Below are 26,688 nucleotides of genomic sequence, written 5' to 3'. Positions count from 1 at the left end.
GCACTATTTGAAAGGACAGGTAACAAAGCCTGGTGGGTTTGTATTTTGTCAAAGAGGACTCAATTTAGAATCACTTTCACCACAAACAGCATAAAAGTAACTACTCTTTATCTTCATTTGTGTTTGTATACATATGCAAACAGCTGCCATATAAACACAAATGATCTTGTGACTGACACTGGTGAACAGATTCAGGAACAGTTCTCACTGCAAAACTTGGCAGGTGCAAGTCCTGCTGAAAGAAACCTTTTGGCTTGGTTTCCAGGAGTTTTCTACAGGTTCATCAGATGATTCAGGTTTGGTATTGTTTAGGGTTTTGGTGGGGTTTTGTTACTTACATAATGCTTTGCTTATTTTTTAGCCTGTAATGGATAAGTCAGCTCTAGACAGCCTAATAGATTCCCTCGAAGGACTTGAAGAGGACAAGCCCACTAGTTCTGTTTACACTGGTCCAGAAGCTAAGGTATTTTACACTTTAAATGTTTACTTTTTAGAAGATTCATACCCAAAGTCCATCTGTAGTTGCTTATTACTACATTGATTTGGTATGTCTTGCTTTGATCTGCCAAGTGTAAAATGCTAAGTGCATTTTACTGTTGTTTTCAGCCATACATGAGCAACACACACTTAGACCTGTATTGCAGTGGAAGACAGTAAAGACAGAGCAGAGCTTGTTGCTTTCTGAACTGACTTCCAAGCATGGTGTCCAGTGGACTTCCAGAAGGCAGTTGTAGAGGTGTGAGAGAATGTAAACAACCTTGGAGATTTAATTTCTAACTGAGAAAGAGTAAAGCACTGAGAATTTGGAGAAAAATAGATACTTTTCTGAGTCAGAATGGGGGAGTAACATAAGAAAGATTAAGATGACAAGCTCAGAGTCTCAGTGCAGTACTCATCTGTGACAAAAATGTTGGAATTTACAGAGATTTAAAATTCAGCCTAGGTACAGCAATGCATCCTGTGATCCAAGACACTGAAGTGGCTTGTGTTGCTGCAGAAGGAATCTGGCACTGGAGATGCAGGGCTTTTGGTAGTTGATGTTGGAGCTAATAAAGACCTGAGGTTCTGAAAGACGCTGGAGTCATGCTCCAGGATTGCCCCTCTCACTTAGCCAAGCTGCATATTTTCTTTCCAGAAATACCCCTGTACATAACTCTACGTTAGAAATTTATTTCAGGAAAGCAGAGAGCAAAAACCTGACTCTGTGCATTCCTCTCACAGGAAGAGGTGTCCTCAGTATACTTGGAAGAGCTGGGCAAGCGGGAAGGTAGTCTGCCCCCAGACTATGTTAAATTGTTGAAGGTGAGTGAGTTTAAAACAACCCCCATCCACCTGTGTTTCCTTTCATGTTGGAATAGATGTCTCTGGGCTGGATTTAATTTCATTTGGCTTCCCACTTACTACAAAATTAACTCTCATTTCAGAGCAAGGGAGATGGCGAAGAAGGAGAGCTGCCAAAAGTGAAAGAGCAAGGAGAAGTAAGACTCTTTTCTTTAATACTGAAACCTGAAAGTAACGTGCTTATCCTTGGACTCTTAGGCAAAAATTAATGTCTTCCTGTCTCCCAGGAAATGGGAGAGGACAGTGAGGTGCCAGATAACATAGAACATTTCACAGATGTTTTTTAATAGAGAAGTAGGAATTTTCAGGACCCTGACTGGAGCTGAAAGAACTCAAATGTCCATAGAGATACTGAGTGTAATGATAACAGAGGGACAAAATAGTAGCTGTGTCTGTAGGAGCCTCTTCGTAATGCCTTGAATTTCTGTACTTAGAGAGTCCTGTAAGTCAGCTTCATTTTACTGTTTATAAGTTTAACATGAAAAATAATAAAACCCATGAGGATTGTTTTCACATCCTTATGAGGTTATTGTGTGAGTGAGCAGGGAGCACACTCAGCCTTCATGCCAGGTGTACCAGCTTTGATGTTTGAACTCCAATAATCATAACCTCATTCTTAATTCTTGCTCAGGAAATAATGACTGATGATGGGCTTGTAGAGGTCCTGTCATCTGGCTTCACCTCTAGCACTGCTCCTGCTGAAGAAAAGTCAAGCTTGGCAGATGTGCTGATAGCTTTTCTTACCATTGCATGCCTTTATTGCAAGACAATACTGCCATTATTATTGTAAAACCCCCTTTACAGTCTTCCCCTTCTTTTAGTTTTGCAAATTCGCCTGTAATTCCATATCCCTGCAGAAACCAAGCAAGGAAGGAGAGATCATGCAAGCAGAAGCAGCAAATACCATCAAGGCCTCAGGTCCTCCTAGAGAGAAGGAAACAAAATCAGAAGAGGTTTACATAATCCTTCTTTACCAAGATAACTTCTAACTAAAACTTACAGCCACACCTCCTACTTTATGTGTACCTGATCTTGTAGAGATTGGCAGTTTTAAATCCTCATTATCACAGAAAGTGTAGGAATAATAGGAATTGCCATTGCTCAGGCTCTGGTGTGCCTTAGAAGTCCAACTTTGGTGAGTCAGGGGATTTTTCTTGTAGACTCTTCTGCAGAATAACCTTGGTTTTTCTGACCACAGCCAATTTTACCACATAATTTGCCATCTGTGATGTTAAGGAAAATCAGACAAAGCCAGAGAGATGGTGACTGGTCTGGTGCTCCCTGTTCATACAAGGTATGTAAGGTAAATCCTGTGTTGGTTTACATAAAATAATGAAATTATTTGCATGTTTCTATTAAATACAGGACATCAAAGACGATGCAATTGAAGCTCTTCTGGATATGCTGGCTGAGCCAGAAACACAACATCAAGAACCCTCTCCTGTGGCAGGCGTGTCAGAGGTAACTTTTCACAGCAGCTTTCAGACTTCCCTGTGGAATCTTGAGTCCTCTGTGAGGTACTCTGCAGATGTGTCATGTGATAACAAAGCAGCTTTCCTATCAGAGGCCTAAGGATTGTCTGAGTCCTGAGAGATTAAGCAAATTAAGAGCTATGGAGTGGATACAGGTGGAATAGAATATAGTAAGATGGTCTGAGAAATGATAAGCATTTAATGTGGCTATACAAGCATACACATGTATGCCTTTCCCTACATTAGCTGTAGCTGCTCTGTTTTTCCCCCCAAGCATTGGGTACAATTTCTAGCAAGCATTTCTACCTATTTGCTGTTACAGATTTGTATATGAATTACCTTCCTGGGGTCTTAGTGCACGTACTCCTCTTCCATCACACCCCATTACCTTTTAAATTGGGGTCTTGCCTTTCAGTGTGACTTGTGTATTTCTTCAGCAGTTAGGTTTTTTTAACACAGCAGCCTGTGTTTGCATGTTACACTTTGACACAGAATTCTGTGATTCTGTGATTCTGTGACTTCTTAGTTCAGTTTTGCAGACTCTGCTTATCACCTTACAACCTTTCCCTTGCCTTCAGTTAGGCCTCAGAGCAAACAAACGTCAGGGAAATAATAGAAAACCACTTGTTGCTGAGGGCTGATGTTGGAACACAATTTGGACCAAAAACAAAAAGAAAAAAGCACATTTGTGCTTTTTGAACATTGTGCACATTGTTGAACACTTGTTCCACATCTTTATCTGTGACCTGGATGAAGGGATGGGATGTTCCCTCAGTGGGTTTGCAGATGCCACTGAGCTGGGAGGAAGCGTTGATCTGCCTGAGGGTGGGGAGGCTCTTCAGAGGGACCTGAACAGCCTGGGCCCATGGGCTGAGAGCCAGGGGATGAGGTTTAACAAGGCCAAGGGCAGAGTCCTGCCCATGGGACAGAACAAGCCCAGGCAGCGCTCCAGGCTGGGGGAGACTGTCTGGAGAGCTGTCAGGCAGAGAAGGCCCTGGGGGTGTTGGGTGACTGTGAATCCACAAATCACATTTATCCCATTGTGGAGCCATCTTTTCAGGAAAGGCACGTGGGGCTGGAGGACAAATCCTCTGAGGACTGGGCTGAGGGAGCTGGGGGCTGTCTAGCTTGGAGGAGGCTGAGGGGAAACCTTCTCACCACCTACAACTACCTGAAGGGAGGGTGCAGAGAGGTGGGCGATGATCTCTGCAGCCAGGGGACAGGAGATGGGACAAGGGGCAATGGGCTCAAGCTGCCCCAGGGCAGGGTCAGCTCAGCTGGGAGGGAAAAGTTCTTCCCTGGCAGAGCTGTCAGGGCCTGGCCCAGGCTGCCCAGGGAGGGGCTGAGTCCCCAGCCCTGGGGGTGTTTAACAGGGGGGAGATGAGGTGCTCAGGGGTCTGGTTTAGCTCAGGACAGGGATGGGTGGACTCGATGGGCTTAAAGGGCTTTTCCAGCCTTGTGATTCTGTGATTATATTGCAGATACAGCCAGTTTGAGCCTTTGGATAACTTAGTGGATGCATTGCTTCAGGAAGGAGGTCCAGAGAATTAAAATCTGTGTGACAGTAGGAGTGATGGATAGAGACACAGAGTGACAGGTGGCATAGTCAGAAGGAAACCTGAGGGTCTTGTTCACCTCAAAAACTAAAAGTACATCTACAGAGTTGTGGCTCTGAATAGTGCCTGAACATGTTTAGAATGTAAAATAATATAGGCATACTCACATGTGGCATTCATCATTAAACCATGATGATTTTACCATGGAAATCTGATAGGAGTAAATTAAGGATTTTAATATCTTGGCACATGGAATAATTTTATCTGCTGACACTACTTCTGCAAGTAGTAGGCTGAAGAACCTTGATATTGAGGTTTTATTTTAATACTTAATACTTTAATACTTTGAGGTTTTATTTTAATTTCTCTTAAGTGATTTTTTGGGGGGTTGCTCTTTCTTTTTAAGGCAAGAACTGAAGAAAAAAATGAAGAAAAGGCTGGAAAACATGGTGATACTGTACCTCCAGCATACGGATATGCACCAGAACAGGTAAGTTTTTCTTGTCTGCATTGCTTTGTAAATTGAGCACTGTTTGTGAACACTTGATTTCACCACAGAGAGGGAAATGTCATGCAGGAAGCAAGCAAAATGAGTATTTACCCAATGCCTTTCTCCTTTGTGTCTGGTCTCCTTGTTTCCTTTGTGGGCAGGACTTGGTTTTCAGGCATTCTGATCTTCCCACCTCACTCAGTCCTTCCCAAAGAGCGGTGTTACTTCCACCTCAGCACTGTAAAATACAGGCTTGACAGAGCTGCTCTGGGATGACACTTTGTAGTGTAACCTTGAAACTCTGCTGTAAAGTAGTTTGAAAATCACACTGATCTTTTCAGTTGTTAGTTCCAGTGATGGAGATTTGTTCAAGGTTAAGCAAAACAGCAGTAGAACTGAGATGTTTTCCACAAAACTCAGAATTGAAAGTTTTTGTGATGTTTATTGTTATAACTGGGGTTAGCAAGGCTGCTACATAAACTGGTTTTGCTGGACCTGAATGTTAAGATTCTGTTTTGAAAGGAGCAGTTTTTACCCCTCTTTTTAGAGAGGTGAACAAGTAGGAGGCCAAGCCCCATGTCTGTAGTCAGGCAGTATTGAGCTGTGTGACTACAGACCCAGGATTCAGCCTTGTGTTTGCTCAAGAGCAAAACTTTGTCTTTTAAACCAAAAGTTTGTTCAACTGCTGGATGAATTCCTTCAGGTGTACTGCAGGATTGACTCCTGCCACAGACTGTTACTGACAGGAATTAATGCTGCTTGGTCTTGTGGCCTGTGTGTACCACAGTGATGTCACATTTGCTTTTTAACCCACTTGTTTGGCCGTGTAAATATTCCCTCTTTTGAGGGAAATGCCTGTTACTGTGCCACTGATTTAACCCTGTCTGTATTGTTCATTTTATGTTATTTTGCTGATGGTTATGGGGTATGGCACTTCTTAAAACAATGCAAAAATGTCAGTAATACCTACTTTATTTTCAGGATAGTGATGAAAATCAAGGGCTGCCAAAGCTTGAACAAGAACCTCAGGTTAGAAAACTGACAATATTGTAGGAGTGTGAACAGATACTCTGCTTTCTCCCTCTCTGTCATCTCTTCTCTCAGCACTGTTATGTAAGTCTTGGTCTGCTGGTGTGTTTACTTCCTTGCATTGAGGTGTCAAGTGAAAGTTGGCTCTGCTGAAATTCACTGTGACTGAAGAGCTCAGAGTGAGGGGGAGGTTCAGACACTGCAAGGATGGAAGCAAGTTACAGAAATTACTGCTGGCACAAAGAAGAGCTGTATGGAGAGTTAGTGGAAGAGTCAGATGAGATACTGGGGGGAAGTTCTTTGCAGAGAGAGTGGTGAGGGGCTGGAAGGGGCTGCCCAGAGAGGGGGTGGGTGCCCCGTCCCTGGGGGTGTTCCAGGCCAGGTTGGCTGGGGCCCTGGGCAGCCTTGTGTAGCTCCAGGCCTGGAGGTTGGTGTCCCTGCCTGTGGCAGGGGGTTGGAGCTCTGGGACCCTTGGGGTCCCTTCTAACCCAGACCAGTCATAGATTCTGTAGAAGCCTTTTGGAGCTGCTGAAGGGCAGAGAGAAGTGAGGCAGGAAACTCTTTGTTTTCATGATAGTTTTGTCCTCTAATAACGGAAAAGCACTGGAAAGAAGGAAAAAGCTGCTGTGGACATTGATCTAATCACAGCAAACAGCTTGGGCTTTGCAAAAAGTGTGTCCAGGGGCCTGGAAAGTGTAAGGTAGATTGAAAAGATTGAAAGAAAAAGTGACAGAGGTTGAATGTGCATGGGAAGAAAGGAAGAGTTAGGGACAGCAGAGGAACTGTGTGCTGAAGAATCCAGGTGCTTCACTGTGGAGGAGTGCTGGTGGAATGGGAGAAGTACAGGTAACCTGTGTTCTGCAGGATCAAGTCTGAAGGTCAGGGCCAGTCTGAGTGAGAATGACACTGTGCCCTTTCAGGAGAAACACCAAGTCATTCCTACTGTTCAAGCCTGAATTACAGAAGAAAAGAGAGGCAGCAATGGGCAGACTTGATGTCTGCATGAATTTCCATGCCAGGTCTCAGACATGCTGGAGCAGGTGATGTAGAGAGCTGTGCAGAGGCAACACCTGCCATAGGGGAGGAAAAGTCACTGTTCAGAGACAAGCCTTCATGTTCTAGAGAGGGGACACACACACAGAGCAAAGCAGAGCTCCAGAAGAGCAAGTTAAGGGAGGTTGTGTCATAGTTTGTTTGCCTTAAGTCCTGTGCAAAATCAAAGTAGAAGATGAGTTCAGAATCATCAGGTCTGATGCCAAAGGAATTCAGTGGTTGGTAGAACAGTAACTATTCTTGTCCCCTGTGCCAGAGAAAAGACAACCACAGCTGCTCTGCAAGTGGATCACAGTGGTATCAAAGTCACACATTGCAGTGCTGTTCTCAGCACTACTTTACTGCTCCTAATTTGAAAAAGGCACTTTTGAGCAAGATGTTTTTGCCAGATTTGCTGTGGGATCAACAGCGATGTAGATCTGTGAAACAAAACCTGCAGAACAAAGAAGTCCTGTCAGGAGCTGAGGAGTCTTCAGTCACCTTCCTGTCCTCCTTGAATCCTAGTGAATGCAACATTTTTCTTCCTTGGTGATTTCAGCTAGGGCTTCTATTCCTTTGGGCCTCCTCTGCAGACCCTTAAGCACAGGCATGGAAATAGTTGTTACTGCCTACATGCTTTTTTCACTTAGTAGTTGAATGAGGAATTCAGATGTCATGAAAACAGTGGCCTGTAAAGACCTGGGGGCACCAGTAAACAAAAAGAAGGGGAGTGGGAGGGAGAATAAGAAACTCTTCTCTAGAGATGTCACATCTTAAGGGTTTTATGAAATGAACCCTCACCAAGAAAGTCCCACATATCAATGAATGCTGATCACTGCTGGGAAGGATTCAAACATCCAACAGTAGCTTGGTTAATGTTATTAAACAGTAGTTGGAAGGATCCCAGGAGCATTAGTGATAGATCACAGGATTAAAGGGGTCACATACTGCTGGGTCATACAGTATCAGCAGATTGTGATAGACCACATGGGAGGGAACTAAAACTGGGTTTTTTCACTTTCCCTTGAAAGTGAGTGTCAGCAGTCAGTGCACAAACTGAGAGAACTGCCAGAGGGAGCTCTGCTTCTGCTGGATAAAATGGAATAAACTGCAGTGGGAGAATCATAACCTGATGGTACTGACGCAATGACATGTAATCCTGCTGAATAGATTGATGTAGATGTAGCTTAAGAGACAATTCATATAACTGTAATATAAGAATTTTTATGTTTAAGACAAGAGTTGGTCTGGATTTTAGAATCATAGAATCATAGAATCATCCGGCCTCCCCCTGGACACAGACCCATTGACCACCACCCTTTGGCTACGGTCTGTTAACCAGTTTCTTACCCACTGGATGCTCCACCCATCAAATCCACTTCTCTCCAATTTAGAGATAAGGATGTCTAAATTGGAGAGAATATGGGTGTACCTGTGTGAGCTGCTTCATGAGACCAGCTACAAATCTGAGCCAGAACAGGGCAACAGCTTGGAGATAAAGAAGTGAAGATGGGGAATCATCAATAATGAGACCAACGACCAATTAAGAGACAGAGATCATCCTGTTTTCAGCTCAGAGGGGTTCCTGACTGGTTTGTGCAGGAATGTGTGTTTGAGCTCAGGAACTATGGAGAGGAAACATAAAGAGCATGTGCTGAGGGAGAGGCAGACGTCCAGCCTTCATCCCTGAAGACCCCAGAAGACCCCCTGAGTGTCCCTGAGCACGCTGTGTCTGGGAGGAGTTAATGGAAATGGCTCCCTGGGAATACTCTGCATCACCCTGGCTTTTCTCAGCAATGCTGCTGAGTCTGCAGAGTGAATCTGTATCAGTGGGAGAGATTTGGCTTCAATCAGGCACCCCCTGGGAGGAGCGATGGATGCCCTGTGTGCCCAGCGCTGCGATGGAGGATCCTGCTTCACAGGCACCAAGGCCAGGGAGTGTGGGTCCCGGCTTTCCAGGGCATCAGTACAGCTTTCCACTGCCTATATGTAATTTACACTTGAAGTATTACAGCAACATGATGCTGTCACACTAAAAATTACACAGTAAATATTAGCATTCTTCTTTTCTCCCCCCACCCCTAATTAAGAGGTTGCATTTTTTCTTTCCAGTAGCCCTGTAAACAATATTGAGCATCATGTTCTCTACACAAGACTGACTTTTGGTAGCCCAGCAGCTGACTCATTCTGAAAAGTGGGGGGGTTTTAACTGTTATGTGTTACAAAATCCATGCTGTTTTGTTGCACACAAATGGGAAAGTTCATTCCCATGTAGCCTACAAGTGTATTTGTGATTTTTGAGAAGTTGAAATATAACTCTTGGTAAAAAAATGGACTGAAAAGCAACAGTGACTCACCTGTACCACCTATGCCTTCTTTTTTCCTGCAGCCTGTGTGCGAAGCTGATCTTTTTGAAGAACTTTCAAAGCGCTTTTCCTTCCCTCCTCAGCTGGAAATACAAACCAAACCATCACAGCCCAGTACCTCAGTCAAAGTATGTCTTCCCAACCCCATGAAAATGCTGACAGCTGACAGTTTTGCTAAAATGGGGCATTGCTGCTGTTCTTCAGCAGGTGACAGGAGGGGATCCTCCCCCTCTGCTCTGCCCTGCTCAGGCCCCACTGGAGTGTTGTGTCCAGTGCTGGGCTCCCTGGGATCAACCAGCCAGGGATCTCCTGGAGAGAGTCCAGAGGAGGCTGCGAAGGGGATGAAGGGCCTGGAGCATCTCCCCTGGGAGGAAAGGCTGAGGGAGCTGGGGCTGTTCAGCCTGCAGAGGAGAAGCCTGAGAGGGGATCTGATCAATGGGGATCAAGAGCTGAAGGGTGGGACCCAGGGGCCATGAGCAGCCTCTGCTCAGTGTCTGTGGGGACAGGACAAGGGGCGATGGGCTCAAGTTGGAGCCCAGGGAGTTCCCCCCAATGTGGGGAAGAACTTCTTGGCGGTGAGGGTGAGGGAGCCCTGGGACAGGCTGCCCAGGGGGTGTGGAGTCTCCTTCTCTGGAGAGATTCCAGCCCTGACCTGTCCTAGGGACCCTGCTTGGGCAGGGGTGGGACCCCATGGGCTCTGGGGGGCCCTTCCAACCCCTAAGATTCTATGATTCTATGATTCCAAGAAAAAATACCTTTTCATGTTTCTGTGGGTTTTTCCCCTCCTGTTGCCTTGAGTGGAACACATCTTGGCACTTATTCCTTCATTGAGGGGCTCCTACTTTAAAATTTAGATTTCCTTCATGTTTTGTACTGTACTTTAATTATTTTTTTTTTTAAAAAGCCACTTCACATTTGGTGTTTCTCAGCACATTCAGTAAAATGCAGTGTAATTCTTCTCTTTCAGAATCTTTCACCTCCTAAGCTTGGAGAAAGTCTTGAGGTTGATGTGTTTGGTGACACCAGCGCTGCCACTCTGCCTTTTTCACCTCCATCAGCTTTTGTGAGTTGCCTTAGCTGGAGCTAGAGGAAAACTCAGTGCTTCATGTGTGCAGTGATATAGTGCATTGTCAAGATGTTTATGTCAGTATTGCATTTTCTTACCCCGTAGAGTAAGCCACAAAGGCTGAGTACTTCCCAAAAAAACCCCAAGTCAAGCACAAACTGAATGGGGAAGGGCAGTGACCTTCTTAGACAGGGGAAATAAAACTTAACAGTTATTGTGGTCTACTCTAGCTTTCACTGTGCTAAAAAACATTGATGGTAAATGTAGATAGATACTACAGGAAAAATTCTGGAAAAAAATTGTAATTATCCCACTGAATATTGTGGAAGAGCCCATCAGTGGCTGAGGTTCTCACATCTCTTCCCAGAATACATATACTTCTATTAAAAAAAACAAACCCTGTGGAACATTTTAGCAGGAAGTCTTTGGGAAGGAGAAGCCTGTTCACAGGGCAACATCTGTCAGTGCTCCCCTGTGCCTTGAACTCCACGGAGCTGAAGTGCATGGAGACATTTAGGAGAGAAGCATTACAGCTTTTCAGTTCCCTTCTCAGTTGGTACCACAAGTAGCACCTGGCAGGCAGTGGCAGCCTATGAATAGGTTTCTTCAGCTGCCCCTGAAGTCAGACTAAGAACTGTTTTTCACTGTGTCGGTGTCCTTACAGGCTTGTAGTGTGGCAGATGAACCAATGGAAGGCGTGTCCAGCAGCCTAGAGAAGGAGTCCGACCCAGAAGAAACACAACCTTATGTAGTCATGGTAGGGAATCAAAAATCACAGAATCCCAGCCTGGTCTGGGTGGGAAGGGACCCCAAGGGTCACAGAGCTCCAACCCCCTGCCACAGGCAGGGACACCAACCTCCAGGCCTGGAGCTACACAAGGCTGCCCAGGGCCCCAGCCAACCTGGCCTGGAACACCCCCAGGGACGGGGCACCCACCCCCTCTCTGGGCAGCCCCTTCCAGCCCCTCACCACTCTCTCTGCAAAGAACTTCCCCCCAGTCTCTCCTCTCCCCCTTCCCTCCTCCAGCTTCACTCCAGCCCCTTGTCCTGCCAGTCTCTGCCCTTTAACAAGCCCATTCCCCTCCTGTTCCTGGGGTCCCTTCAGGGACGGGGAGGCTGCAGTGAGGTCCCCCCACAGCCTTCTCTTCTCCAGGCTGACCCAGCCCAGCTCCCTCAGCCTCTCTGCGTAGGGGAGCTGCTCCAGCCCTCTGAGCATCTCCGTGGCTCCTCTGCCCCCTCTCCACCAGCCCCACATCTCTCTTGTCCTGGGGCCCCAGCTCTGGGCACAGGACTCCAGCTGGGAAGGGCAGAGCAGAGAGGGACAATCCCCTCCCTGTCCCTGCTGCCACCCCTCTGCTGATGGAGCCCAGGATCCCATCGCCCTTCCCAGCTGCAGGAGCACACAAGAGCCAGCTTGAAGCTGGCTACCAACTTCTCTGCTCATCCTTCTTTCACACACAGCTCACGTAGTGTTGAGTGCATTTAAAAAACAAGTCAAGAATTAGGACTGAGACATACAATACTATTTTGTTATTGGTCCATGGTGATCTATTTACCTCACATTTTTGATCCTAATTGAAATAGGTAGAGCTACTTTTGATGTACATGGGAAGAACCAGGCAAAGAAGTGAAGGCTTCCTCAGGAGAAAAATCTTTCTTTTAATTTTCATGAGATCTTTACCTAGTAATTGAATTAGAAAGATTTAATTTGCATTTCTGGACTGATGATTTGGAAAGCTTTTCCATCTTCATTTCTGTTGGGATGTAGTTGATTGTGTTTATTTTTCTTTTGGTAGGAAGTAACCGAGCAGGAGGAAACCAAGGAGGAAGAGACCAAGCAGGAGGAGACCAAGCAGGAGGAGACCAAGCAGGAGGAAACCAAGCAGGAGGAAACCAAGCGAGAGGAAGGCAAAAGTCTGGATGAAGAACCAGTTCCTCTAGACTACCTTTCACCAATAGAAAAAGTAACGTATTTCATGTTCAGTCTCAGTTTTACCTCCCTTGCATGTCTCAGAATATGTGGATGAAATTAAAACTCCATTTCACTTTGAAATGGTGATGTTTAGCTCAGGTATTCTTACAATGTATCAAAAATCCAGTTTGTAGTTCATGAATACCTGACATCTATCATTAGATGCCTACACAGGCACAGAAGTGCCTTAGATCTACACAGGAATAATTTTGGCTGATGTTAGCGCCCTGGAGTCTTCTGTTGGCTTTTTATACTTTAGAACTAAATAAATGGTGATTGGTTAAAGCTGTTAAGAAAACCAACACTTCCAGTGTGCTCTTGCACACCGCTGCAGCTGCTGGTGTGCAAAGAGAACGGCCTTCCAGGAATATTGTTACCCACCTGGAAGCTGGGGTTTTATTTATTGCTTGGGCCATTTGCATGGAAGTGGAAACTCAGAGCTGGAGAACCACAGAATCCCACACAGTGAATCACTTCTCACCAGTCAGATGTTCTTCTATTCAGGACCTAGATGTTTTTCAGTGACACCTTAAATCACAGACAAGGTTCATGGTAGAGAGATTCTTCCTGTCCCATGAGCGTTCAGTGGATGCTCTTGCCATACTTGGTTTTGTGTGGCCATTTAAGCACTGCTGGGATTAATATAAGGTGTGGTTTTCTTTTGGAGGACAAGGATGGAAAAGTACTCTTGCCAAAACCTGAAGAAAGTCCCAGGTAAAAAAGTGAATACTCAGCTTAATGTTTCATTCCTTAGTGACTTAGACAAATGTCAGGAAGGTTTCCCAGTCTTCAGTTTAAAAATTGGTATAGACTGTGTTACCCTAACGCTTTTCAATAGATGAAAGGCTAAAAAACTGCTTCCCCCCCCCCCCTTTTTTTTCTTTCTTCTTTTTAATGGCAGCCTATGCAGGAAGTTTATCTCACGGAGAGTATGAGAAGACAGCTTTACCGCTCTCCAGCCTCTTCTACACCATTTCCTGCAGTGAAGGGGGGAAAGGTGAGTGTATGTGATCTCTGATAATCTGTTTTATTTTCAAATTGTTTCAGTAATCTTGATATTTTACTGCTTTCACTTAAAGTTTATGTGAACTTCCTTAAATACAGGAAATAAAAAATCTAAAAGGTTTGTTGCAATAAAGCAATAGGACAGCAGGAAGGGCTGTTATGATAAGGAAGAAGTAGCTCAGGTGGTTGTCATATCTTTTTACGTGCAATGCTTTGCAGTTGAGACTTCAAGAAGTGTCATATGGAAATACAGATGGGCTTGGTGACATCTTAGCTCCTCTTGAGTCACCTTAAACCTGTCTCTGAGTTAAGCTATGCCAAGCTTTAAGGCAGGAGGTGAGATGTAAGAGCGAACGTGAACAAACTGAGATGCTTGAAGAAGAGGAGGCTGAGGGGAGACCTTCTCACCACCTACAACTACCTGAAGGGAGGGTGCAGAGAGGTGGGCGATGGTCTCTGCAGCCAGGGGACAGGAGATGGGACAAGGGGCAATGGGCTCAAGCTGCCCCAGGGCAGGGTCAGCTCAGCTGGGAGGGAAAAGTTCTTGCCTGGCAGAGCTGTCAGGGCCTGGCCCAGGCTGCCCAGGGAGGGGCTGAGTCCCCAGCCCTGGGGGTGTTTAACAGGGGGGAGATGAGGTGCTCAGGGATCTGGTTTAGCTCAGGACAGGGACGGTTGGACTTGATGGGCTTAAAGGGCTTTTCCAACCCGGTGACTCTGAGATTCTGTGATTCTATGCAGAACAGTTCTGTGGAGCTTCTCAGGAAGGGGTCACAACCTGAAATAAGTAGAACTGCTCACAAAAGTAGCCTTAGAACTGAACTGCATGGGTGCTGCATTTTAGATGTTTGTAATTTCATGCATATTTTGATAACTGGTCATGGTGCTGTGTCTTCCTTCAGAAAAAACAGAAGGGTAAAATCACTGCAAGCTCCTTGAACGTTCACTATGCTGGTGCAGCTTCCTCATTGGAGTCTACAGCCCCTGTGCCCTCTGTCTCAGTAAGCTGCTTCTTCTGTACATCCTTACCTCTGATCCATAAAGAGAGTTGGGAGCACAATGCTGGCAGTTTTACCAGTAGACTGGTGCAAAGTTAATTAATTATATTTAATACTGGCTGTTGATAGGGGAAACAAAATGTGCCCTCTTGGGCAAAAAGAAATGTGAGTTTCTGGACACCCTCTGCTCATTAAACTGCAGAGGCTGGTCTGTCTGCCTTGTCCAAGTTCTGCTCACTGTTGTGTTTCTTCCTGCCTTGGGAGAGGAATTGCCTGGCCCTGTGCTGACCCCGGGGGCAGCAGGGGACACGTGTGCATTCCCATGGGGTGGTCAGTGTGGGTGTTACCCACCTGCTGGTGGCTCCAGGGTCAGGCTTGGGCACTGAGCTGAACCACACCTCCCCTTCCCTGCTGAGGTAGTGAGAGTTTTTCAAGGAGTAATCGCGCAGCCCTTGCTCTCATGGCAAAGGCATCTGTTAAGCCTGTAAAAGGAGGAGTTGAAGGCTAGTGGAGGGAATGAGATGACCTCCTTTTACTACCAGAACTACCCTTCATTGGGTTTGATGGTAGCAGTGCTGCCTCCTCCCCTTCTCCCTTTTGATCCGTGCAGCGGGCGCTCCCTCTAGTGTTTCCAGCCCGATCTGAGAGGGGAACGTAAAGCTCCGCACCCCCGGGGCTTGGTTGGGTTTCAGGGCTTTCTTTCCAACCGGTGTTGCAACATAAATGGTGTGAATCAGCAACAGGCCATGCATACTGTGAAATACAATGCTGCTGGGTTTTTAATCCAGGCTGACACTTCCTCAGCAGCTGTGGTAATGACACTTGCAAAATTAGTGGCAATTACCAAAAAACAGTATTTGTGGAGCTGTTCTCATGCAACCAGACAGGCTGATGTGTAACAGTAAAAGCCCATTAAAATAAAGTCTATAATGCCTTCTTGAAACTACATTTTTCTGAAGGTCCCAAGTGTCTGTAATTTGCCCCCAGCTATTGCACTGCATTGGAGTTACAAAGGTGGAGACCATTGCTCATGGGCACTGACAGATCATTAGTCAGTACTTAAATTAGCTTGATGAACTACAGTATTTGTACAGCTGATTTGCCTTTGCAAACGAGTTTCTACTTTTCTTGGAGGGAAATGAGAAGGAAAAAGCCGTGGCTAAACTCACCTCTGAAGAGGACAAACCAGCTGAGGAGGAAGTCAAGGTAAGACAAGACATTCTGAAACTTGTGCATTCTGAGGGGAGGAAAGGAACAGAAAACAAACAAACAACAAATACTGAACTGACTTACTTGCTGTATTTCTTGGTGATCTTTTTTGAAATAGCATATTGTAAAATGTCTTACATCCTCATGTGATTTTTCAGGTGTAGGAGTGAGGTTACTGGAAACAAACAACAGGTTCTTCTGTTGTCCTACACATAGGCACATCAAACAGCACTTAAATGGTCTCTCCTCCTCAGCTGAGCTACTTGTGCTGCTTATGAAAAATGTTGGGTTAGTTCATGTGCTTCAGCCATGTGGAGGGAATTGGCAGTAATTGATTTCAGTGCCTTTTATTGTCATTATTTAATTGTCATTATTTAATTGGCAACCTGGTGTAGCTCCAGGCCTGGAGGTTGGTGTCCCTGCCTGTGGCAGGGGGTTGGAGCTCTGGGACCCTTGGGGTCCCTTCCAACCCAGACCAGGCTGGGATTCCAGTGTCTTCTCTTACCTTTGTCTCTAAAATTCTCCAGGAGTTGGACTTGATGATCTTTATGGGTCCCTTCCAACTCAGGAGATTCTGTGATTCTAAAATTAATTCTCTGGCCGCCTTCTTGTCAAACTTTTTGATTTTAGAATTCCACAAAGATGAAGTTCAACAACTTGCTTGTTTTTGGGTGTTTTGTCTTGAGTCATTGTCATGGGTTCACCCCAGCCAAGAGCAGAGCACCACACAGCTGCTCTCTCTAAGAGGGTGTGGAGGGGGGAGAATTGGGCAGGGGGAGAGGGAGGGAGAAGCAAACAAAAAAACCTCATGGATTGGGATAAGGAGAGTTTACTGGGACAGCAGAGAGAGAGAGAGAGAGAGAGAAAAACACTAACAGGACTTTATAGCAAAATACAGGAGACTGGTGACACACAGTGCAGTGCCTCTCCAAACTGCACAGCTCAGAGCCATCCCAAAACTGGACTGTCCCTAAAACTACATGTCCTGGAGCTGCCTCCTCCTCCCCCATCAGCCTCCCTTTATGCTGAGCATGGTGTAACTGGCATGGAATACCCCCTTTGGCCAGTGTGGGTCACCTGTCCTGGCTGTGTCCCCTCCCTTCTCCTTAGCAGGGCAATATGAGCAACTGAAAAGTCCTTGACTGCTTGACAACAACTAGAAACATCCCCGTGTCATCAGCACTGCCTCATCCCAACTCCATTACACCATCTGCTAGAAGGGAATTAACTCTGTTCTAAACAAAACCAGGACAGTCTCTTTTAAAGACTTCCCTGCTAATAAGAAAATCAGACACAGTGAAATGTCTGCATTAGCAAATACAGAAGTAACCTTCAGCAGCATGCTGAAAAGCTGGTGTGCAAACCAGGTGTTGTGTTTGGCACGTTCCTGGTGCCAGGCACCAGAGCAGCACGATTCAAAAACAATAAGCATAGAGGAAGGAATGCTCCTCTCCTTTGTAGGAGCTCTGTGGGGCTCTGCCTTCTGCTTGCTTTGGGATCTGAAGCTGGCTCTGGCTCTGCAGCGTGGTGAGAAGTGTGCCTGCTCTTGTGCAGCTTGGGTGTGAGGTGGGTGGAGTGCCCTGCGTTCTGCCACAGGCACCTGGATGCATCAGGAGCATCATTTTGGGGTTGAAGCTGCAGTGGGTGGATGAGACACGATGCAGAAGGGTGAGATGACCCCTTGTTGCCATAGTGTTGAAAAGCAGAACTGAAAGTTGGCATAACCTTTCCTTTTCTGGTTTTAAATGTTGGGATGCTACTGCATTTATATATATTTATATTTAATGAGTTAAACATATGTATATATGTATGTTTGAGTTACTTAATGAGTTAAATATACATATATGAGTTATTTAATGGGTTATATATATAGGAATTATTTAATGAGTTAAATATATATATGTTTGGGTTATTTGATGAGATAAATATTTATGTTTGAGTTATTTAATGAGATAAATATATATATATGTATATGTTTGACTCACTAAATGTGTACACTTAGTGAGACCTAGTAATTGAAAAACGTCCAGGCATGAAACACACTTCATGGTGGAGTAAAGGCATGGGGCTTTTTAAATGAAAAAAAAGGCATTTTCCCAAGTTTGGTAAGAATTCTGGCAGCTTGCTGGTATTTCTAACAGAAGTATTAAAGCTGTGAAAACTTAAATGGTTTCAGGAAAAGGTTACAGCTGAGCATGCAGCCAAGCTTGGTGAAAGAGATGAGACCATCCCACCTGCGCGTCTCAAGCTTCTGGAGCTGGCTGAGCAGGTAAGGAAAAGAGTTGGGCAATTTCTGCCTGTTTCACCAGTTTGTCACCTTCAGCATCACAAGGAGAGCAGGGAAGCTGAAAAAGTGTGCAAGTGTGTGTGCTGAGTGTACATTAGGGCTAAACGTGTAAATACCCTGTACTTAGAGTAACTCTGCATGTCATTGCATACATTTAATTAATTAAACCAAAAGCTGAGTGGTTTTATTTTGTAATTGGGCAGTCTGAGCAAATAAATAACATTGAACCACCCAGCAGCAGTCAATGGCATGGAGATTCAGCAGTGCAGGTTCCAGTTACACCAGCTCAGGGTTTTCAGTGCTCTGGAAAACCAGGTGAAAAAATAGGGTGTCTCTCCCTAGACAGCTCAGATTTATGGTCTGCTTTGAAATAGCAGATCCCTGCAACCTGTGGGTAAGAATGCTTGTTCATTCCAAGTAGCTTCATTCCAGGTTTGGGGACAGAGTGTGCATGGAGGCGTTGCCTTGCTGGTATACCTACAGCCCTGTAAAACTGCTTTCACTGGAGCACCTGGCTGCTCTGACAGGGATTTGGTCTCTTAAGGGTCAGGAAACTGTTTCTCCAGGCAGCTGCAAGGATAGAAATACAGTATCTCTGACACAGTCAAAGTAACAGACCATGAGAACACACTGGGAACTGGCTCTGGAGACATGAGAAATACATAAATCAGCTTGGAATGGTGTTTACAGATGAACAAGGTTACACGTCAGGACTTGCATCTGAAAACTAACCTAAGCAGTGTAAAATAAGGATGTTCTCTTTCCTCTTCCCAAGTGTGAGCGGGCCCAGCCAGCTGCCAAGGATGATGCCACAGGCAGCGACCAAGAGGTAACTAGTTTATGATGGGTTTGTCCTGTGTTTGGTTTGTGCTGTGTGCTCTGCCCTTGGGGTGGTTTCTATTCCAAAGCACTGTCTTTGCAGTCTCCAGGTCTGATCCACTGCACAGTCTTGTAAATGCTGTAGGTTTTAAATGTTGGGATGCTACTGCATTTGTGTATATATATATATATATATATATATTTAATGAGTTAAACATATATATATATATGTTTGAGTTACTTAATGAGTTAAATACATATATGTTTGAGTTATTTAATTATATATATATATGTTTGATTCTGTGGGGAATCTCCCTTCACTATGAAGACAGAGTTTAGGCACCACTAGGGTCCAATATCCAAAGAATTGACACATCCCTGCCCTAACATATGTGTAGGACTTGGGTTATGAGGCTTCTGTTTGAAGAAAGGGATAATTAAAGCAGGCACAGATCCCTCAGGCATGAGCCTGTCTGTGGGAGGTACTTCACAGTGTGTAAGCTCACCATCACAATGATTGCAGATGCCTGCAGACGATGCTCCATCAAGCAGCTCCGGTCTGCGTGCGAAGCCTCCTGCCATGCAGCTCCCAAAGGTAGGATGTTTTCTAATGCAAACTTGCAAAATTACAAGTTTTCCCCTGTTCTGTGGAAGTTCCTCACTACTCTTTGCAGGAGCTCAATTTAGGTTTCAAGGTAAGCTCTCTGGAAGGCGGTGTCCAGGTGAAGTTGTCTCACTGATGTTGATGTGATGGGTGTTTGATATGTCTTAGAGAATCACAGAGTCCCAGACCACGCTGGGTTGGAAGGGCAATCAGAACCCATCTAGTCCCACCCTGCAGTGAGCAGGGACATCTTCACTAGAGCAGGGCACTCAGAGCCCCATCCACCCTGACCTTGGATGTCTCCAGGGATGAGGCCTCCAGCACCTCCCTGGGCACCCTGGGCCAGTGTCCCACCGCCCTTGTACTGAAGAGCTTTTCCCTAATACCCAACCTAAATCTCCCCTTTTTGAGTTTAAACCCATCACCCCTCGTCCTCTCACTCCACGCCCTCAGGAACAGTTCTTCCCCAGCTTTCCTACAGGCACCTTTCAGGGGCTGGAAAGATGCTTTCAGGTGTCCCCAGAGCCTGCTCTTCTCTGGGCTGAGCCAGCCCAGCTGTCCCAGCCTGGCTTCACAGCAGAGCTGCTCCAGCCCTTGGGTCATTTCTGAACCCTCCTCTGGCCCCACTCCAACAGCTCCATGTCTTCCGCTGAGGGCTCCAGAGCTGGACACAGCACTGCTGAGGGGTCTCCCCAGAGCAAGGGGGGACAATCCCCTCTCTCCATCTGCTGCCCACACTCCTGGGGATGCAGCCCAGGGTGGGGTTGGCCTTGGGGGCTCCAGATGCACGTTGGTGGCTCATGTCCAGCTTCTCCCCCACGAGTTCCCCCACATCCCTCCCCTCAGGGCTGCTCTCCAGCCCATCAGCTCTGGGGATGCACCCAGGATGCCGTTGGCCTTTGGGGCTGCCAGTGCCCATGGTTGGCTCATGTCCAGCTCTGTGTCCCTCAGCCCCCCGAGCTGTTTTTGGCAGGGCTGCTCTCCCTCACATCACCCCCAGCCCGTGTTGGTGGCAAGGACTGTCCAGATCCCAGGGCAGGACCTTGTGCCTGTTTTTACTGAGCTCCATGAGCTTTGCTGGGCCCCACCTCTGGCTGGCCCAGGTCCCTCTGGGTGACACGCCATCCCTCTGGCATGTTGACTGCAATACTCAGCTTGGTGTCATCTGCAAACTTGCTGAGGGTGTGCTTGATCCTACTGCCTGTGTCCTTGATGGAGACATTAAATAATACAGCTTCCTGCACAGAGCCCTGAGGACAGCACTTGCCACCCCCTCTCCATCTGGGCATGGAACTGTGGGCTCCTCTCTGCAGCCAATTGCTTACCCACTGCTCAGCCCACCCATCAAATCCTTAACCCCTCCAACTTAGAGAGTGGGGACTGTGACCAGGGCCTTGCATAAACCCAGAGGGATGAGATCCTCTGCCCTGCCCTTGCCCACTGGTGCAGCCTCTCCATTGTAAAAGGCAGTGGGCGAGGCAGCACGTGCCCTGGGTGAAGCCGTGCGGCGGCCTCAGGGCACCTCCCTGTCCTGATGTGCACTAAGCATTTGGAAGAACAAAGGTTCATGGCACTTAGAGTCTTTTACAGAGAGGTGCAGTAACAGGTTTTGTATGTAGGGCAGTGCACCAACACATGTGGGGAGGCAGAGAAGCCGTTCAGTGACCCCATGCAGTGCCGAGCGGCAGCCGTACGCTGGAGCTGAGAAACAGCTGGAGAGGGATTTGCAGGGGGAAATGCTGGGAATAGAAGAGAACTTGATATGGGTTCAGGAAAATAGTGTAGCTAGCAGGAGGGATGAGGAAGGGACAGAACATGCTTACCTGGCAGGGGAGACACCATGATCAGGCAGGTGGATTTCCCAGGGCGAGGCTCATCCCCTGCGCTCCGGGTGTGCTGAGCCCTGCGATTTACCCAGGTGGGGAAACTCGACTGCAGAATTGGTGGTAGTGGGGAGGAGACTGTGTTAGTTTTATTGCCATCAGCAGAGGGGTGGCAGCAGGGACAGGGAGGGGATTGTCCCTCTCTGCTCTGCCCTCGGGAGGCCACAGCTGGAGTCCTGTGTCCAGAGCTGGGGCCCCAGGACAAGAGAGATGTGGGGCTGGTGGAGAGGGGGCAGAGGAGCCACGGAGATGCTCAGAGGGCTGGAGCAGCTCCCCTACGCAGAGAGGCTGAGGGAGCTGGGCTGGGTCAGCCTGGAGAAGAGAAGGCTGTGGGGGGACCTCACTGCAGCCTCCCCGTCCCTGAAGGGACCCCAGGAACAGGAGGGGAATGGGCTTGTTAAAGGGCAGAGACTGGCAGGACAAGGGGGCTGGAGTGAAGCTGGAGGAGGGAAGGGGGAGAGGAGAGACTGGGGGGAAGTTCTTTGCAGAGAGAGTGGTGAGGGGCTGGAAGGGGCTGCCCAGAGAGGGGGTGGGTGCCCCGTCCCTGGGGGTGTTCAAGGCCAGGTTGGCTGGGGCCCTGGGCAGCCTTGTGTAGCTCCAGGCCTGGAGGTTGGTGTCCCAGCCTGTGGCAGGGGGTTGGAGCTCTGGGACCCTTGGGGTCCCTTCCAGCCCAGACCAGGCTGGGATTCTGTGATTCTATGACAGGTGGCTGTGGTCTGGTAATGAGAAATGGGGTGTTTATTTGTCATACAATCATCTTAAGCACAGCTGACAAACAGGTGCCAGGCTTTTCACTGCACGGTGCCCCTCTCATCAGGCTACACAAAGTGAAGCTGCAGTGGAAGCTGCATCAACCTGGGTGTCACCAACGTGTGGGTGTTGTTTGAGAAACGTGCTGGGAAAGGGTGTGAGGAAGGAGACTTGTATCTGGTCCACATGTGAGATGAGTTGCTGTCAGCTGTGCTTTCTGCTTGCCCTTAACCCAGCGTTGTGCCCTTGAGCTGGGGCAGAGGGGTCTTCCCTGGCTTGGAGACAGCAGCTGTGCTGCTGCAGTCGCCTGAGATCCTGCCTTGGCAGAGGAGCCCAGGGGTCCTCTGGAGCTGGGATATCACTGCAGTAATCATGGGCTCCTGTTGTTTTCTACAATTCTCTACAAAACTGGCTGAGAACGAGTAGCTCCTAGTTGCTAGCTGTTCTATCCTGCACATGACATGTTGTGTCCTCTGCCCTCACCTCCTCCTGTAGTCAACTGTCTGTGCTGCCTATAACTGCAATTGTTCTTTTTTCTTCGGAGTGTAGGGCAGAAATGGAAAGGAAACCACCACCAGTAAAGCAGCCCAAAAGGAGAAAGGGAAACCCAAAGATCCCAAACGGTAAAAGCACCCGTGTTCTGATGCAGTCATGGCTAGCATAGGCTGCAAACATGACAGATGGGCGACTGGCCCTTGGATTCACAGCACTTTGGTGAGAACTTCAGATCAGTAGGGGGACCTTGGTCCGTGGTTGGAAGCATGTGTGCAGGAGAAAAGGCTAAAACAGGGGTTTTTTCAGAGAGGCTGCATGGAGTCTGTCAGGGGCTCTGGCAGAACCTATAGCTGCCTCGGGATCCCCATCACTTTTCTCCTGTCCAATGTAAATAACAGCATTCTGAAAGCAATCAGAATGTATTCCCTCCACCTCCCATCTGTATCTGAAGTCATTGCCACAGTTTATTCTACAGAAGTGAATGAAACCCAACATGTCTTTGTAAAAAAGTGTTCAGAACTCATTGGTTGAGAAAGGGAGGGGGTTCTTCATGTATTTAAAACAGATAAATGAAGAACATCCAAAAATACAGGGAAGGGATTCAGGCAAGGGAGAAACTTTTCCCATCAGATGGTGTTCTCACAGGGTATGTGCCAGTGCATGCCTGAACCAGACGGTGCAGATCTGCCCTGGAAACTCCCATGTTTCACATGTCAGGGGATGGGATTTTTCCTTGCTGTGGGAATTGCCACACATGCATTTTGTGTAACAACAGAACCCTCCTAACAGTCCCCAAAGCAGAACTGGGAGGAGGGGGTCTGTAACTCCTCCTCCTCTGAGTTGTGGTGGGATCACCAGCATGGTAAAAGGATGTTGAGAACTAGGGAACAGAGGGCTCAGCTGCAGCCCTCTTTGTCTGAAACAAAGTGAGTGATGGTGGAAAAATAGAAACAGCAGCTACTAATACTGTTGCCAAACTTGGTGTGTTTCAAGTACAGGCCACGTTGACCTATGACCTCCAAAGAGCATCTGTCACTCTGGTTTGACTTTGGACCTCAGCATAGCTCACACTTTAATATCTTCTGCTTCTCTTTAGGCAAGGGGAAAGTCCTCCGGCGACACAGCAAAGGAAGAAACAAGCTAAACGTTAACACCAGGTGAGATTCCATCCCCTCTGTCCTGTGAATGCCTCAAAGTCAAGGGATGCTGCTGCCAGTCTTTGAACTGAGTTGTGGTTACAGACCCTGTCAGACACCACGCTTGGAATGACCCTGAATTTGAGCGTTGCTGGGCAGAAGAGACCTCACATTCCTGTCACAGTCTCTGTCCACACAGTTCAGACAGAACTACTTCATGTAGTTCACAGAATCAGAGTCACTGGGTTGGAAAAGCCCTTTAAGCTCCTGGAGTCCAACCGTCCCTGTCCTGGGCTAAACCAGATCCCTGAGCACCTCATCTCCCCTCTGTTAAACACCCCCAGGGCTGGGGACTCAGCCCCTCCCTGGGCAGCCTGGGCCAGGCCCTGACAGCTCTGCCAGGGAAGAACTTTTCCCTCCCAGCTGAGCTGACCCTGCCCTGGGGCAGCTTGAGCCCATTGCCCCTTGTCCCATCTCCTGTCCCCTGGCTGCAGAGACCATCGCCCACCTCTCTGCACCCTCCTGGCAGGGCAGGGGAGGTGGGGAGAAGGTCTCCCCTCAGCCTCCTCTTCTCCAGGCTCAACACCCCCAGCTCCCTCAGCCGCTCCTCAGAGGATTTGCCCTCCAGCCCCTTCCCCAAATCCAGGCAGACACATCCACAGCCTTCCCTTTGCCCATTCAGTGGGTCACCTTGCCACAGAAGGTGATCGGGTTAGTTTGACAGGATCTCCCTTTTACAAACGCATGTTGAACCCAATTCCCTGAGGTTCATGCACCTGAGGATTCCAGGGCAGTATTCCATGGCATACTGCTTCCCCAGTAAGGTGTTTTTGCAGAGTAATGAAGACCAAGCACAGCTCAGCTGCTGGTGTTATCTGTAGGACAGTGAGCTGACATCATTATCTCCGCACCAGCCCGATTTTGGAGCAGGTGCAGTGCAGAACAGATGCCCAGGGGGCAGGTTCAGCAGGTTTGGGTGTTCTGCCCTTGGCTGTTCTGGCACAGGTACAGCCCCCTCTGTGCTCCCACTCCCCTGACCCCGGTGCTGCTTTGTCCCCAGCTTGGTCACTCCCTTCACTCTTATTTAAGAGTTAAGGGATTGGAGCTGTTCACCCTCATCATCACTTCCCTGAACAGCTCATGTGCCCACACACTGGTGCTTGACAGGAGCTTGAGGCTGGAGGGTTTCCAGGGTGTGGAGGGGAGCAGCAGGGGCACATCCAGAGATGGGCTACAATGATGCTGAAGGGCCTGGAGCATCTCCCCTGGGAGGAAAGGCTGAGGGAGCTGGGGCTGTTCAGCCTGGAGAGGAGAAGCCTGAGAGGGGATCTGATCAATGGGGATCAAGAGCTGAAGGGTGGGACACAGGGGCCATGGGCAGTGTCACAAGAGACTTAACTTTCTGGTGTTTCTTCACAGACCTACTTTGCATTTTGTTCCAAATTTAAGAAATAAGCACTTCTAACTTCTCTTCCCCTTTTTCTCCCCCCTGCCAGGACTTGATGAAATATCTGCTTCCTTTGATTATTCCTGAAAAGCAGAACCTGAAGCAAACAGCATGTGGTTATTTTGGGTGGTTTTCACACTTTACTCTTTCTCAGTAGCACAGTGAGGTGTAGGGTTGTTCTATTGTCCTTTAGACACACCTTTTATTATCTCAGAGGCTCTACTTTTTGTATTTTTCTCCAGTTTTTAAGAGGGAGAGAGTGCTTTATATTTTGCAGAAAGAGATTTTAAAAGTGAATAGCAATGCCAAAAAAACTCTGCAGAGTTTTGCACATCATCTCCACACAGTGCCTGTCAACCTCAGAATCTGTACATGCTGGCATGTATAGCATTGCAGCCAGCAGATTACTGTGGAACTTAATGAGCTTTAATTGTCATCAGTCAGCCTGGCTGTGCTCTCCCTCCTCAACTGGTAGCAAATCATAGGTAAGCTGTAGGCAAATAAGGAATAAGAAATTGGGGATCAGCTGCATGTCAAGCCCATCTGGTAGCAAAACAGGTATTCTGGATGCTGCCTTATCTGCAGTTAGAACAAGGGAACCACAGTAGATGTTGGGTGGGGTTTATTTTTCCCAATGTTACGATTTCTGTAGTGTTATCTCATGTTTTCAGGCATCTCCTGGACTGGGCAAATAAAAATCCTGGTGACATAGTAACACCATCACCAGAGAGGGAATCAGGAAGGTACATGAGTCTTTAGCAGGGAGCAACTTCAGGTCAACAGATGGATTTCATTTGGGGGTTTTTCCTCTTAAATTTTGCAGTGTTTCCAGTCCTTGCTCCTGTTCCCTCACACCCTGCCAAGGCGTTCAGGGTAGGGCTGAGTTAACTGCTGCAAGGAACAGTGTCACACTCACTGCTCTGCAGCAGAACAGGCACCACTGGCCACCTATAGTCAGTGCTGCCAGAGGGAACTGTTCTGATGTCAGTGTCCCAACGAGGCACCTCTATTTGGCGCAGCAGGAGGTGGCTGTCTCTGCTCAGGTGTGCGGGTGTGTTTCTCTGTCTGACCAGAACACCTTTTTGCTCGTCCTTGCGCTTGTACCGCTTCACCACTACCCGCAGGGGGCGGTGGCACCAGCGTCGGTGCTGCTCCCCGGCTCCCAGTCCAGTGCAGCACCACCGAGGCAGCCTGGAGATCTATTTGGGGATATTTGGAGTGCTATCTGTAGCTGGTAGTCACTTGTGGAAATCTGACTCAAACTAATAAAGTTTTCACCATGGCATCACAGTGTTTGCAGCTTCACTCCCGTTACCGCTGGTGCCTGAGTCGCTCTCGCAAAGCGAAGGAAACCCCAGAAAGTACCTAAAATCCCCAGGGGTTGGTGGACTAAAACTCACTGTATTACACGTAAGAAACCCCTGCAAAGGGCTTCTCAGGGCGCTTCAGGAGCAGCCTCACAGGCTGATCAAGATCCAGCTACAGGCTGTTTCCCCCTTTTGGTTTTCAAAGCTGAACTGCAGGACTGAGATGTGTCACGGGACGGACGTGGTGTGGGGAACCAGCCAGGGGGTTCAGGCTTTGGTACGAGAGTTTTGGGAAAGGGGTGATTGTTCTGCTGAAAGAAGAACTGCAGCTGGGATTCTCCCAACAAGCAGCTCGGCCCTGGACCTTCTGGTGCTCTTGGAGCTTCTGGTGCTCCTGGGGCTTCTGGTGCTCCTGGAGCTTCCGTCC

At 47.6% G+C, this 26,688-nt stretch overlaps 1 protein-coding gene across 1 annotated transcript in view; it reads left to right on the top strand.

Moving 5' to 3' along the window:
* Nucleotides 1-26,237, top strand: part of CAST (calpastatin) — a 109,683-nt gene extending 83,446 nt beyond the window's left edge. The window contains exons 17-35 of the mRNA XM_084278940.1: nt 362-463; nt 1,222-1,302; nt 1,425-1,478; nt 2,707-2,802; nt 4,776-4,859; nt 5,841-5,888; nt 9,310-9,414; nt 10,254-10,349; nt 11,017-11,109; nt 12,149-12,316; nt 13,226-13,321; nt 14,229-14,327; nt 15,459-15,530; nt 17,710-17,802; nt 18,596-18,649; nt 19,163-19,234; nt 22,426-22,499; nt 23,468-23,528; nt 25,004-26,237. Of these exons, the coding sequence (XP_084135066.1) occupies nt 362-463; nt 1,222-1,302; nt 1,425-1,478; nt 2,707-2,802; nt 4,776-4,859; nt 5,841-5,888; nt 9,310-9,414; nt 10,254-10,349; nt 11,017-11,109; nt 12,149-12,316; nt 13,226-13,321; nt 14,229-14,327; nt 15,459-15,530; nt 17,710-17,802; nt 18,596-18,649; nt 19,163-19,234; nt 22,426-22,499; nt 23,468-23,522 (1,542 nt within the window). The 3' untranslated portion in view covers nt 23,523-23,528; nt 25,004-26,237. The remainder of the gene's footprint in view (nt 1-361; nt 464-1,221; nt 1,303-1,424; nt 1,479-2,706; nt 2,803-4,775; nt 4,860-5,840; nt 5,889-9,309; nt 9,415-10,253; nt 10,350-11,016; nt 11,110-12,148; nt 12,317-13,225; nt 13,322-14,228; nt 14,328-15,458; nt 15,531-17,709; nt 17,803-18,595; nt 18,650-19,162; nt 19,235-22,425; nt 22,500-23,467; nt 23,529-25,003) is intronic.
* The last annotated feature ends 451 nt before the right edge of the window (nt 26,238-26,688 follow it).

The sequence above is a fragment of the Gallinula chloropus genome (assembly GCF_964237585.1).
Source record: "Gallinula chloropus genome assembly, chromosome: Z".
Taxonomy (NCBI): Eukaryota; Metazoa; Chordata; class Aves; order Gruiformes; family Rallidae; genus Gallinula; species Gallinula chloropus.
This window is presented reverse-complemented; position numbering and strand designations above follow the sequence as displayed.